We start from the raw sequence: 15,165 nt of genomic DNA, 5'->3' as shown, positions 1-15,165 counted from the left end.
GGGAAAAATAGCTTGTGTTAGAAAAGGAAGTGCTAAGAAAGAAAATGAGGAATGGCTTAGATCCATTTGTTCAGGATGTGTGCTAGAGATAACGTTTCTTGCATGGTGAAGTTGGAAAGAGTTTGATTAATAATTACTTTTATAAACAAAATCAATTACTGATCTTAAAAATGTCACTTTGGGATGAATGACTGTACACTTAGGCACACTTTTTTGATAATGGTGTTTTTGTCAGTAATTTAGCAAGTAGAATGCTGATTTCCAGCATTTCTTTGTTAAAACACTACTGATGTTTATAACTAAGATATAGAGTAACTTTTTTAGTAATTAACAAGGCAGTATAAAATGTATGCATGTGTGAGAAAGTTGCTGTCTTCATTCAGACTGCATGCATTTTCTCAAGCAATATATAGTATTTTTTGCTTAAGTATACGTGGAATATTTAAAAACCATTCTGAAGAGCAAAATGTATTGTTATGACTGTGACTGAGGCTGTGTATGCTCAGAGAAAAGCTGCAGCTCTTGTCTGATGATGAAGCATCTGTGGAGTGCTGTTTTTGTACCAAAGTGGTTGCTGTGTTTTTCATAGCATTGTGTGCCGTGTCCTACCACTGATGGAAATGTGTAGGCTGTGTTGCAGGTTGTTGTAAACCTGAAGAAAATGCCAGTATGAAATGCCCAATAGAATACCAAGGAAGGAAAAACATGAGCAGTGGATCACGGGATTTGATTTGCCCCCCTGGTAGAGATGTTGGCTTCACGTGTATCAACTGCTATAAATACCTTCCCAGGAAAAAAGGTCCCAGCTTCCAGGGCTCGCTTTTCTGTGTCTCCAACATTGTATCTACAAGATCAGGGATTTAAACCAGATTGATTTTAATGCAGAAGTTGAAGTATTCACAACTGGAGATGAACGCATTGCTCAATTGCTCAAGCTTTGTCTTGAAGTAACATTCAAATTCTTAAGTTGTGACATGTTGCTTAGATGTAAATGCAGGCTTGCCATTGTCATTTCATAACTAAGCAAGTTCCCTTGCAGTATGGCTGGCTTGATGCAGTTTGGGGAAATATATTAGACTTACTAACTTGGAAGTGCTTGTAGATTTGAGGAGATCTTTATGCCTTCAAGCAATTGCTGAACATCTGTACTCTTTTAATAGCCAAAATTATAAGGTGTGTTTATGCAAAATGTTGTATGTGTGTGTATGTACAGAAGATACACATCTTTAAATAACATCAGACCTGTGAAGTTCTTAGGTAGGTATCTTTCTTGCAAAGTGCTTTTAGTTTATATTAATATTAACTGAGGTTACAGGCCTGACGTTAATTGAACATTTTTGCATTATGCAAACAACAGTTAAAATTGAAACAATTTAAAATATGCAATGTAGAGCAAGATTTTTTTTCCCTCTTTTGTCCCTTAATCACCATAGTTTTTATATTCTGTACTTTAAAGTATGACTACTTTAAGTTTTTATATTAATGAAATCTAGTACTAGTAGATCTATACATGCATGTGTATAAAATTATATATAAAGCATGAGCATACATATAAAAGTAGCACAAAGATTGTTAGGGGAAAATAATCCCGTGAATATGAATGTGGAAGGATGCTGCATTTTATTCTTTTTGGCTTATCTTCAGCATAGCCTCAAAATGTCTTTCCATGAAAGATGAATATGGCAAAACTACGCTCTTGAGAACTGACAAAGATCATAGTATACAGCATTTTTGAATGAAATAATTCAGCAGATTTAAAAATAGGTATATTAAGATAGTCATGCAGTCGCCCTGACTTTAAAGTAATCCATTGATGCCTAACTATAGAAAATATTTTCTTCCTCTCAGCCTTGCTTAACAAAATCTCTTGCCAGTTTTATCCCAGTAGATGTGCAGATGATAGGAATCATTTGTATTGTGTGTTCACATCTGTCTGTACTGGAGGTGAATTGCTTTCTAAGCACCCAATGCCAGTGTGGTTTCTGCACATCTGGATGCTTGTGCCAAAGACAGAACTGACTGTCCATCAGCGTGACTCCCTGTGGTTGGGCAGTAGTGAAAGCTGTCATCCAAAGTGCTTCTAAAGAAAATTTCCCTCAACGTATGTAGATCTTACTCCAGAAATGTTCAGTAATGTAGGTAGCCATGTTATTTCCATCTCACAGGAAGGGATTTCAGTCGGTAAAGCTGAGTATCACAATCAGAACACACAATGTGCTACATAGATCTTCGTACAAGCTGCTGGTATGAAGTTGCAGTTTCAGAAGACCTTGATGATGAGTTTTGAGGCATACATTGTGGTTAATTGGATTATCCAAAGGTTAGCACAGACCAGAAATAGGTGAACGGGCAGGAAGCTGAGGAAGTCCTTGGAGCTTAAAGAACAGCTGCAGACATTCCAGAGCTTCATTTTCTCCCTGCCCTTGTGACCGTAAGTATTTTTGTTTTTCTTTTCTTCCTTTTTTTTTTTTTTGTGCACAAAGATTAGAAAGTGACTCTTAGTTGTTACTTATGAAGCACCATATGGCTGTGTAATTTTGGTTTTCAGTGGAATGGGGAAAATGAAATTAATTGAAAATCACACTCGAAAATCAATTATTGAGTTAATGGAGCTAACAGCTTGCCCAGTGTCCTCATACAGAGCGTGTTGTGGCTTTGTATAGTAACAAGCAGCTCCTAAATAAATCCACAAAGCAAACTGCAGGGGTAAAGGGAAGCTGAGACAAGAAGAGACTACATACATTGGTACAGTGGCGTGCTCATGAATGTTGTTAGTTCAGCTAGAAAGCCATTGGTTAAAACTAAGGATACTGTGTGCTTTGATAAGTGTTTTACAGTGTGATCTAAATAATTAATTTGTGAATGTAGAAACAAATACACATCTCTGGGGAGAAAAGGGCTTTATTCCATTTGATTAGCTTTACAAAGGAAGAGAAAGTAAAAACTGGAAACTTGTTTGATCTACACAACCAAGTAGTTGCAATCTACCTTCAAGGAGTAGCAGTCACAACATTTAAAACTTGCTGTGTTTTTCTCTTAACCTTTCTTAATAGACAGCAAGTCTTCACAGGTAAGCCTGTAGCATTTACATTATCTTGTTTCCACCAAACACTCAAAACTGAAGACTTTTTCTTAACACAATAGTTTAAAAAAAGAAATCCCAAGATAAGGGTAAAAATTACCAAATATTTCTTGGCTTAGCTGGAGCACTCCCCAAGTTGCCTTTCTGTGGTATGTTTGGAAAGTGTCTGCAGATGGTGTGAAATTAAGAAAAAATATCAGAAGGAAATGAAGGAAGAAAAAAAAATCTAGAGAAAATATTAAAAGGTGATTATTTTTCCTAGATGGCTTATTAATATTGGCAGAGATGCATTACTGGGCCTGTGTTTTTGAATGGCTTTGTATACCTCAGCTTACCTCATGTGAAAGAACTGTTAGTTTGGTCGTCTTTGTAGATCTATAATGATTGTCATTCAGATGGTAAAGATTTGGCCCTATCTTCTAAACAGAATTTTTCTTAGGCTTTGAATTTCAATTCACCAGTTATCACTGGCCAGAGAGATGTCCTTTTGGAGTAATGAGTGGAAATTAAGTCTGGAATATTGAATTAGGTAATAGCAAATTTAGGTAATTGCTCTCCTCTTTAAGCTTTTTCCAATATTAGATTATTTTGGCCATCACCCTTATTTCACATATGATGAGTAAACAAAAACAAGCAGAGGATGATAATACCTCCTCTCCCTTGTTAATTATGCTTATTTTATTACTGATTCAATCTTACATTAAACTATATTGTTATATAGTTGTGCTTGCCACAGATGAAACTTAATGCTTGCAGTACTTTGCTTGCCTGTTGCCAGAGGGCTAGGATATTTCTTTTTCGTACTGCCTAATGCCATCATAAATATGCTTATTTTCCTCCTGCAGTGTTTCTGTGCTTTAAATATGTATTTCTCCTTTTTTTTTTTTTTTTTTTTTTTTTTAATTTCATCATTTCACCATTTTTTAAGCCTTATGATGATAAGGGTGTGTTTTTTTGTTTTTTTCTGCCTGTTTCAAACTTGGTTAACTTGATTTTCTTGATCTGGGCTTTGAAAATGAATAAGCTTTTGCTCGGAAGTCTGCCATTATTCAACCTTAACTGGAATGAAACATCAGAACCAATTCAAATCAGTTTTTTTCTGTGGCTTTTCTTTTTACACTAGGGTGATATTTATTAATATTCCAGATGGCCAGGGCCATACCTGTTCATCTGTGAAGCCCCACTTACATCTACAAAAGAACTTATGTTTCACTTAGCCTTGTGCAAACCCTTTGCTTACCAGCTCTGCTCCTTGATTTTACTTCATCTGGATTTCAGACCTGTTATCAGATGTCTATTAGAAGCCAAAAAAGCCCTATTATTTTAAATGAATGGTAGTTATTTTCATTATGTGCTTTATGACAGTCTTTTCTTTGCCAGAATCTGTTTCCATAAATTAGATTAGATTTCTGTAACAAATATTTCCCACCCAGTTGTAGACTGGTCATCACCCAGGATACCATGATTTTCTTCAGAGGATCAGAAAATTTTCAGTTTCAGCAAAAATCTCCATAATTCTATCTGAGCTGGATGATGGTTTGAACTGCTGGAGAACACTGCAATACCAATGGACTTGGTTCGGATCAAAATACTGCCAGATTCACTGCTCCTTTGCATGGTTGTGGTATTGGTATGAGTTTATGGGTGTATGGTCTGAACAGCTGTGTCGTGTTTAATGCAGCCCTACAAAATGAAACAACAGCTGAGGGCTGCAAGTGTTAGAGGCAAGCAGAATTGCTTGTTGGTGACTGCCTCAAAACATTAATTTTGCTAAAAATGCAAGTTTTCAGCTAAGAATTTTTACTTAAATCAGTAGAGAAGTTTTAGGTGTGGAGCTTCATTAAGAAATCTTCATGAAACATGTCAAAATCCCAGCTCGTGAAATATTATGCGTGTACTCAAATGCTAAGACAGCATTAGCGCATGCTTGAAATTAAGGAGATAATGAGCTGTTTTGGTGAAAGTGTTTCAGTATTGTGAATTCGTGCTCATTGCTCTTAGTTATTACGAAGCAGAGATGACAGCTGCTGACGGCCAGGCAATGCACATGCATCTTGTGCTCTTGGGTCAGTTGGTGTCAGGGCCTCTGTCCTCCGCACTGCTGCTGCCAAACATGTAGAAATTGGGCCAGAGGAGCTTGTGATTTCTTTTTCATGTGTTCCCATTCCTTCAAAGCTGTTGATTTGGTGCCCAGTGACCACGGTGTGATGGGCTCCAGATTTCTTTTGGCTTTGCCCTTTTTTGTTGTTTTTCGTTTATGTAGGTTTTGTGTTTCTACCATGTGAATTCCCTGCTAGTTTATTTGGCCTTCTCATTTTATTCTCCGTGTTTAAACACGTCTTATCTTCTATTGTAACTCTTTCATTCCTCAGAGTGAATTATGAGACAACTAATGCACGTTCCTCATTTTTTCTGTTCTCTACACTAACCACTTATTTTTCAAAATAATCTCTACAGTTCAGTAATGGACAAAAGAAGCAGAATTAGTCAGTAGGACTTTTCTCTTTCTGGCTTGTCTTCCTGATACCTAATCTCAAAGAATGAAGTTTTGAAATCCTTCCAGAAAAGCAGGTGTGTGTATTGTTGCAGCTAGGGGTGAGAGCAGAGTTGGTTCTTAATGACTGCTTGACTTCAACACTACAGATTGCATGAAACCTGTTCTCTGAATTGCATTAAAACAAATGGTGCTGTGGTATTCAATCAAGAATTTAGGATGCAATGGAACTGCCTGAATCTGCTAACTTCTGAAATATGTTTATAAATATTTAAAAAAAAAAAAAAAAAATAGGAGAGAAAGCAAAGGAAACTTGAATCCAAAAAAAAAGGTTATAGTGAAATGAATTTAGTGAGATTTTTCTTTTCTTTTTCCAAGGTTTGTAGTTTTTTCTAAACTCCTAATGCAGAGTAAAATCTTCATTAAAATTAATGAGAACTTATGTTGAAAAGAGAAACTCTTAAAGGTTGCAAAATATCACAAATAGGATGACTGATTAAACATAAAATGTCCATACAATGAAATAATTTTAATGTGGAAACTTCCCCGTTTTGGATGTCTGCCTTAATGTGCGTATTTTTTTCATTCTAACGGCTCTTTGTTGTATAAGTAATTTATCAGCTTTAACTTAAATATATAAGTTGAGAAGACCTGATTACTTCTGAGGTTTAAAGGTGCAGTATTAAAAGTGAGCTTTAGCATAGTTTATCTAGCTTTAAAATTTTTATCACTTGTGGAGTATGTAGTAATGGCTATGAAAGCAATTAATAACAACACTGACAGAATCAAGAGACTGACTAATTTATCATTATAGATTTTAATGAGGCTTATAATCTGGCAATAAATATACAATATATTCAAAACCATGGAGTCATGAAAAGGATGATTTATTTAACTTTAATTCTAAACTTGTCTGAAAACCAAAGCATATAGGAAGTAGATGAATAAGAACATAATTCTTATAATTTTTGGTTTTAATGGGGCAGAAGGGTGGGAATAACAGAGAAAAGGAGTTTAAATTAAAATCAGAAGAGGGATGGAGAAACACAAATTGATTTTTTTTCAACTTTGTTCTAAAGGTGTTTAAGCACAGCAATGGCTTGGTAGATGTGGGAGGAATCTTCTTGTGTTCAGCTCCCATTCCCCGTGTCAGTCTGTATTTGGCAGAGCTTGGGGAATGATCTTAGGCATCCCTGGAGCACTCAGAATTTGGGAGCAGCAGGATGTGGCAATAACTGCTCCTCAGTACAAGTTGCCCCAAATTTTGGGGCAAGTCCATGTAAAGAAGCCTAAATACGAAAAGTTCTTAGGGAAACTTGAAGATTCAGCGTTCAGTTTGGGAATTATGCTGTGCTACTATTTTTAACTATTATTATATTATGCTTATTATCCATCCTTGTAGTTTTTATGCTTCTCCCTCCCTTCTCATGCTGAAGCAAATACATGACAATGTCTCTGGAAAATAATGTGAAGAACAGTAAGCACGTGGCAGGATTCTGCCTGAGCAGTATAGAGGAATTGCTGTTCTTTCCTAAAGGAAATCTAGAAACTCCTGCATTAGTGTCTAAAAAAACAAACAAAAACAATAAAAGAGGACAAGTGAAAGTCTCTTTGCTGAGAAGGAAAGTTTCTATTATCAAATCAGATTAGGTCAAGTTTGAGAGTTGAGTTTCTACTGCCTTCCACATCTCAGAGTTCCCTTTACAAGCTATAAACTGCGGACACCATTTGGGGGAGATTGGGAGGTTATCCAGAAACCTTAAAGGGCACATTTGGGTATCAACATTAATGAGGAAGCTGAAGCAGGAAAGGCTCAGAAAAATCACAAAGCAGGTTGGACTAACAAGTGTTTATGGTCCCATTTGGGTCAGTGAGCAGACACTGCTTTTGCAAGATGTGAATTAGGCCTGTCCTCAATGTGTCTTCATCACACTGTTCCCATGGGTTACTTCCATATCTTCTGCAGTGTGTCCTTACCTCGTAACAGGAGAGATGCCTGAGTTTGGCCCTTTTCCTGTCATCAGTTGCCTTACACTGGGGCAAAAATACACAAGTGTAATACTGAATCAGGCTCTGCACTTTCAAGAGGTGCCAACGCTAATTAATTTTCGCAGAACCCCTGCAGACAGAGAAGCTGAGCTGCAGAAGGTTGCACGGTGAGACAGAGATGTCATTAGGATGCTGTGTGAGGCCACCTCCTGCTCAGCCCTGTGCTCTCACTGCCATGTGTGCTGCCACTCTGGAGTGCTCTGGGGTGCAGATCTGTTGTTCAACAGGCAGGAGTGAGGTCTTGTGCTGTGCAGGCTTGCATTCCTTATTCTTTAGAGCAGCTTATTTTTGGTAAGCTACAGCATGCTTTAATGTGATTGTTAACATGGCTAATTTGCGATCACGCAGTCGTATCAATAATAATGGAAAGTTGTTCACAGGTAATAAATTAACATACCATATAACAAGCAGAACTGTAGTTCTTAGTATATTGTTTCACAATCAGGAATTCAGTAGTTAAATGTACACAGCAGTGGGCTGAGAACAAGCTGTTTCATTTCTGCTGCAAGCATTACCAGTGGACCAGAGTAATCATAGCTCCCAAAAGCAGGACTGATTTTATTGATTCTAAATAGGCTTTCATTATAGAGCTGAGCCTGTTGCAATTGCGAGGAGCAGCTCTGCCATTGGTATGCACTGTGCTGACTGCAGGGAAGGAGATGTGTTGCTGAATGCAATGTGGAGGATGCTTGTGCCTTAGAGTTTTGTATTCTGTTCTCCTGAAACAATGGTATTTAGTTAAAATACAAGTACTTACGAGTTTTTCCTCTGTTCTTAGAGGAAATGTTAGAAATGAACATGGTTGGAACCAATTGCAGTGTTTAAATTTTAAACTTGGGGAATTACAGGTCTGTTGTAGTTAATGGCATCTGGCTTAGCTGTATTTTGGTCTATCTAAAATATATACATGTATGCACATATTTGTATATACATGATTTTTTTTCTGCAGGGTAATGTAAAATGTGTATGCATATGTGTATATGATTCAATAGAAAAACTGTCAAGTCTGAGATAATAATGCATTCAAGTTAAAATTAGTTAGGAACGCATACTGTTACCAGAAATGTGTCATTAATCTGCGTGGAGAAGTATTCAACTGTTAGCTGCTAAACTAGTGATGCTGAAGTCTTTTTTATTATTGCCTTTAAGATTAAAGAAGATCTTGAATCTGTGGCATCAGATCTGTGTGCACGTAAGAAACAGTCTCTGTGGGTTGTTTTTGTTTTGCTTGCTTTTTTTCATTTTCCATCGATGGACATAAACAGAAGTTCATTGGAGCCTTAATTACCAAATGCAGTGCTGTTGATAATGTTGCACTGTGCTTTAATGGAGTGTAAAGACACGTTGTTTCTGCAAGGTTCTCTTCAAACACAATACTAATAACTACACAACCGGCCCTGAAACATTTTTCCAACCTCCCTACAGCAGTTTGGAAGGCTTCTAATTGAAATTAATTACAGCTTTTTTGTTTTTAATAAATGTAATACTGACTTTATATACTCCTTTTTAGTTCTTGTTTGTTTTTGCTAGTGCCTACAAATGAAGGTGAAGGTGAATTAATTGCCTTATATATCCCAGCTAAAACCAGATTTGTCTTTTGGGGTAGATTCTCATAGCAATTTGGGAACTCAGGCAGAAGATGGCATTCAGACAACTTTATGTGAACGTTTCAGGAAACCAGCTCTTTAAATAAAATGGTGTTGTTAAGTAGTGAATCAGCTTGGTAAGTACTGAATGATCAGGCCTAGTTACTGTAAAATAAGATCTGGCTGGTTTACTTCATTTTACAGAGCTTGGGCAAATAACTATTGAATTAAATTGCTTCCTCTTGGTTTCCCCAGGGCAAGGAGAACCTGCTGTACCGTGCTCTGCCGAGCTCCCACATTGATTAGTTCCTCAGGTCTAATCTTTACGTGGTTATGCTTACTTTCTAGTGTGCTTATTTATGCTTTTGATAGTTGTTTTTCTGAAGTCATTGCACTGCCTTGATATTTCTCTAGTGGATTCTAAAAACGTAGACGTTAATTCCTTTCTCTGTCTTCGTTTGTTGTAGCCAAATGAGGATAATCAACACTCCATGCCGTGCTGTTAGGAATAAAAAGGAGCTGCTGACCTAGGATCTGTGCACAGGGGGGTGATCAATGCTCCCCTAACTGGCATTGCATCTCACTGACATCCCAAACCCGCCCTGTCAGTGTGGTCAGCTCATAAACTGATCTAATTAAATGTTTGCCACATCTATTAGCGATGCATTAACAATACTGCATCAGATTCTTTATCACAGCAGCTACTGTAACATTAGGGTGTACTGCTGTAGCTTGGAAAATGATTTATAGTTTTAATTCATCTTAATAATTTGTGTGCTTAGAAAATGCTTGATATAAAACTTTTTGTTGCATTTAAATTTCCTTGTTATCTGCCTTGGAGTGGCATGAATAATAGGGAGCTGAGAACATATATTCAAATGCATGGAGTACTTTCAAGGAGGCTTTTAAGGTTCAGAGTGATATATGTCAGGTGTTACTGAACAGATAAATACGTGGAAGGATTTGGGCTTGAGCAGCTTGGAAATCAGTCACTCTCAATACAGTGCCTCCAATAGCTGTTTTAAAAATACGTTTCTGCCTTAATGCACAAAAAGGAATATTTATTTCATAATATTTATTCTGTCCTAAGACACAACTTGCTTTCTATTCACTGAAGTTTATGTTCCTGGAACTCTGAAATGATGCTGTGTTAGAACTGGTCTTCACCAAAAAAGACTGCACCTCCAAACTTGTATTCAGTCATTTTTAAAGCGTTTGCATGTAATACAAGCCAAGGAAGCCTGTGTTTGTTTAACTGTAAGTATATATATCCTGTGCCATGTAAGCAGCAAATCTGTCAATTTAATGTGAAATTACCATGTTTTCTTGCATACTTGAAGCAACCAGTTTGATTCAAGGTGTGACCTCATCCAGACATCGCTGCAGTCAGATCTCCCCAGAACTCAGAGGGAACTGAGTCAATCACAAAACAAAAATGTTGTGTTCATAGTAGCGTCTTGCATGTTGCAAAATACCTGGTAGTATTTTGGGCACTGAGAGTAGTGTCAGTACATATAAAAATCCTATAGCTGACATCTATGGTTCAAGAAGTGCTTTGAAGTTTGTCTTGGTTTTGGTTGTTTTACTCAGAAGGATGTGAGGAACCCTTTGGTTTGGAATGTGGATCTTATTGCAGTTAATTCTGTCTCTGTGTCTCGCTGCACTTTCTTGTCACTGTTATACTCACATTACCACAGATTGAAATGATGTCTTGTCTCATGAACAAGATAACATGTTTTCACAGCTAGTGCCCTTGCTCTATGGTTACCTGTCCTTTGGGGAGGAAGATATCTTCTTTTATGACCACATCCATAGCCTTGCCTGCACGTACTCAGAGAAAGGACTGAAATTTATTATCCTTGATGAGCATTTTTGTTCTGCATTTATAAAATATGGCTTGATATATCCTTTAAAAAAGCCATGCTAGAGTGTAAGTTGTCAAACTTACTGGTGATATGGCTTGTTGTGCGGGTCCTGTAGTATTGATAGCATGATTTTCGTCTAAATACTGATGTATTTGTCCAGCTAAATAGGTACTGTCTGTTTATTCTTCAACATCTGGTTTCTTTTTCTTTTTGCCAGGTGGCTTTACAAATGGTAAATTTAATTTTCTCTTATTATTTGAACTTCTCATTGTTTTTAAACAATCTAACCTGGAAATGCTTTTGAAACTTAAAATAACAAGCTCAGTAAATGGCACATGGTAGAAGAGCACTATTTTTTCTTTTACAGAGGCAAAAGAAATTGTTCTGAAGGCACAGATTCTGGCTGGAGGGAGAGGAAAAGGTACTTTCAACAGTGGATTGAAAGGAGGAGTCCATCTAACTAAAGAGTAAGACTTGAAAATTGAGAAATTATGCATAAGCTGCTTCTTTAGTAATATCCAAGCTGTCTACAATAGCTACGTAGGTGTCTTCTAATATCTTTCAATAAGCTAACCTTCCTTTGTTTGTAGCCCTAAGACTGTTGAACAGCTTGCTAAACAGATGATTGGGTACAATCTGTCAACAAAGCAGACTCCAAAGGATGGTGTGAAAGTGAAAAAGGTAAGGTTTTGTCTCTTAAAAATTAAGAACTACCTAGCTGCATTGTGCATTATCATACTGCTGTGTATGTCATAGATTATTTTTTTTTTCCATTCCTTTACCAATGTCACATTTATTTCATCCAGTTGATGAAAGAAAAAAACAGATAACTTTGTGTACATGTGTTTAGTCTATCCATTTCAGTATACCAAGAAGTGGAAAAATATCTTCCTTTTTGCCACCTGTGATGCACAGAATCCTTTCTCATTGCTTCATCCTTCATCAGATGCGTACTCGATGCTGACAGAACTCCGTATGAGTTCTACATGCTCATTGACTTTCCACTAAAGGAAGTAATATATACCTGGTAATTTGCAGTATAATGATCTTTAATTCATTCACCATAAACTTTGGGAATGAGTGTGTCATTATGTGTTGATCTAAATCACTGAAGCATAGATACCACTTCAAGATTTATTTTTAGCTTGATGGCAGTCAGAAAATCCTAGCAATTACATACCTAGTATATATATTTTGTCTTGTTTTGATTTACTGAACAAAGTTCTTCAGACAGGTGTGTAGTTTAGAGCCACGCTGTATCTGATGCCAGGAGATAATTTGGCATGAGCTGAAAGGATCTGCAGATCACTTTTTAATATATTGTGAACAGCTTGGTATTAGCATAGAAGGGGAACACTTATCTGGAAAGCTGCTGTCTAATGAGGGCTGCAGGAAAGTGCTCAGGTGATTCTTCTCTTGGGGAGCATAGACAGCAAATTACGGTCACTCCTGATAAGGTGGTGTTAAAAGAAATACTAAACAGGAGAAACGTTATTAAAGTATGTCTGTTAGAGATTGTGATGACACTAAGGATACAAAAAGGGTGTGTGTGTGTGTTTAATTTCCCATATGAAGGGACTGTGCTTTGAAAACGTATTGTTAAAGCAGCTTTCCTTTATAAATTATTTGATTCTGTCATTTTCCCACAGTTAAACTACTTGGAAATGTCCCATACTGATACGTTTTTCTCTTTTGTCTGAGTGCCAGTCTGTTCATTCAATTGCATGTTTAGCTCCAACAAAGAAACTTCCAGGTTTTTCTTTGAAATTGATAAAAATGAAAGAGAAGTCTGTTTGTTTATTATTTTTCCAAACAGAAATTATGTTAAGATGCCAATTTACCACGTATAGAATAGCTACTGAGCATATATGAAGCTTAATATGAAGTCTGTGCTACTCAGTTTCAGTGGTATAGGAGGGAAGCAGACTTGATAGCATGTTTCTTTTGCTACTAAGATATAAGGAAGCATTGCAGGAAATACTGTAAGCATTTTAACTGGATGCATGATAAATCGATGCCACGCTTCTGACGAGGAGAAGTGGATCATCTATTGTCAGACATTATACACTGATGATACAGTCGAATTTTGAAAGTCCTAGCTTAATTTGTATGATTGTCACACATTCCTTTCTGCAAAGCAAACAGTGAGCTAATGTCAAGGCAGGGAGTGGAAGTCACACAACTTTTAGATGTATTAGGAAGGGGAAAAGATTTTTTTTGTACTATTAGAGTAATATGGAACAGAAAATGAGTTTTCAGCTTGCTTTCTCAGCCTGTGCAACTACTACAGAATTTAAAGTGTGTTTGTGTGTTTTCAGATTGATGTTCCTTAAATAAATAAGTCTCCTCTAACTTCATAACTTGCAAGCTGTTTTGTAAGTTTACATAAAATCCTCTCGTGGCAGCTTGGAATTTGGAGAGCCTGGTTATCTGAGAAGGCAGTTTTTTCTTATCGTGACAACCTGAGAATTTGCTACCTGTGTTTTTTTCCCCAAGCAATAGCAGAATTAATGTTTTGAATATTTGATTCAGTATAAAAGAGCTGGTACAGTTACACTCAGTAAAGTAGACGTGACATGTTTTCAGGTGATGTTTTTAAGAAGGGAAACTTGAAGTTATCAGGAAGTTTTGGGGAAAAATAATTTTTCCCTAAGGCAGTTCTAAAATATAAACCAAATGTGGTAAACTAATAATACTTCACATTCATATGAGACACATTAATGGCTTGTATGTTCAACTGCACCAGTCTTAAATGCTCATCAATGCATTGTTTTGCTTTAGTTTTTGTCATGTGAATGGTGGGTAGACTTTAACAAATACTGTTTATAGACCTTGAATGCCAGTTTACCTGCTTTTGCTTTGCATCAGACAGGGAGGATGGTGTAGGAAAGGAACTTTTTGCTGGGAGATGTGACACGTTGCACAGCCTGACAGCAATTTGTATTGGCTGCTATAGAGTACACAGACTAGCAGTAATTTGGTGATGTTAATTCACAATGGTGAGGATAATCATTTGGATCTGAAGCAGCAGATAACAGATTTAGTAGCGTAAATCCAACGTGCTGTGATGAAATTGTAGTCCTTAAGGTTTGTGCTGATTTCTGACCTAAGCCAGGCCTGGATCCTGAGGGCTCTGGAACTACTGAACTACTCCAAGAAGCTCCAGTAGGACCAGGTGGTTTTGTTTAACTTGTGTCTAAAGCAATTGACTCAACGTTTTCCAGATGCACTGATACAGGATGTGTATGAAGGTGAAACTACGTGTGCAGGTAAAAGGTTTGACTGTGACAAATTCAGATTGTTTTGCTTCTAATTTGATGAATAGCAGCAGGTAGCTGAGCTATGTGTCTGAATTGGGCTTCTAGCATCCCCTTATTGAAACCTTCAATAGGCAGATGCTTGTAAGAAATGTGGTATGGTAGTTTTCTGTATTCATAGTTTATCTCCTTTCCCTGAGTTTTCTTTAGTCTACTCTTGAATAGCTGATAGTTTGAGCTATTGCTTCATGTTACCCTATGTTATATGTTATGTATATGTATTTACCTTGCTTGCTATACGTAAAGCAAGGTAAAAAAAAATTACTGTAAACAATATTTTCTTCCAAGTCAAAAGAATAAAGAAATAGCATCTTTCCTTCCATTCTGACCACAGAGGGCTTCATTTAATTTCTTCTCTCTTACTTTTTGTTTCCTGTTTTGTTAAGATGTACAATCTGGCCGAAGGTAAGTACATTCTTTCTTATGTACTCAGGAGTAGAATGTCAAAAAAGCAAGTTGGATGAAAGTACAGTACATCTTTCTTGTTCGTAGTCCTTGAACTATTAAAACCCCAGAAATATTTCCATGATGGAACACTTCTTGCTGGGTAGACAGTTTTAATACCTACAGGTGTGTGGTTTCCTTGTGTGCTTCAAGAGTTTGAACTACTGACTGATAGAATGAATTTGACCTTATGCTTCATTCAGAGTGATGATCTTTGTGGTCATTTTTCAAAACCATCACCTGATAAATAGATGGTGTTAGAAAGGCATTGCCATCTACTTTTTAAAAATTGTATTAATCTTAAAGAAGTGTTTTCCATAGTTTCTGC

General features: G+C 36.8%; 1 protein-coding gene across 1 annotated transcript in view; it reads left to right on the top strand.

Annotated features, from left to right (window-relative positions):
* The window catches only part of SUCLG2 (succinate-CoA ligase GDP-forming subunit beta), a 100,286-nt gene that overhangs the window by 34,142 nt on the left and 50,979 nt on the right, over positions 1 to 15,165 (top strand). The window contains exons 3-4 of the mRNA XM_048958039.1: positions 11,444 to 11,543; positions 11,667 to 11,757. Of these exons, the coding sequence (XP_048813996.1) occupies positions 11,444 to 11,543; positions 11,667 to 11,757 (191 nt within the window). The remainder of the gene's footprint in view (positions 1 to 11,443; positions 11,544 to 11,666; positions 11,758 to 15,165) is intronic.

The sequence above is a fragment of the Lagopus muta genome, chromosome 11 (genome assembly GCF_023343835.1).
Source record: "Lagopus muta isolate bLagMut1 chromosome 11, bLagMut1 primary, whole genome shotgun sequence".
Classification (NCBI taxonomy): Eukaryota; Metazoa; Chordata; class Aves; order Galliformes; family Phasianidae; genus Lagopus; species Lagopus muta.
Note: the sequence above shows the minus strand (reverse complement) of the source record. Positions and strands in the feature narration are given on the sequence as shown.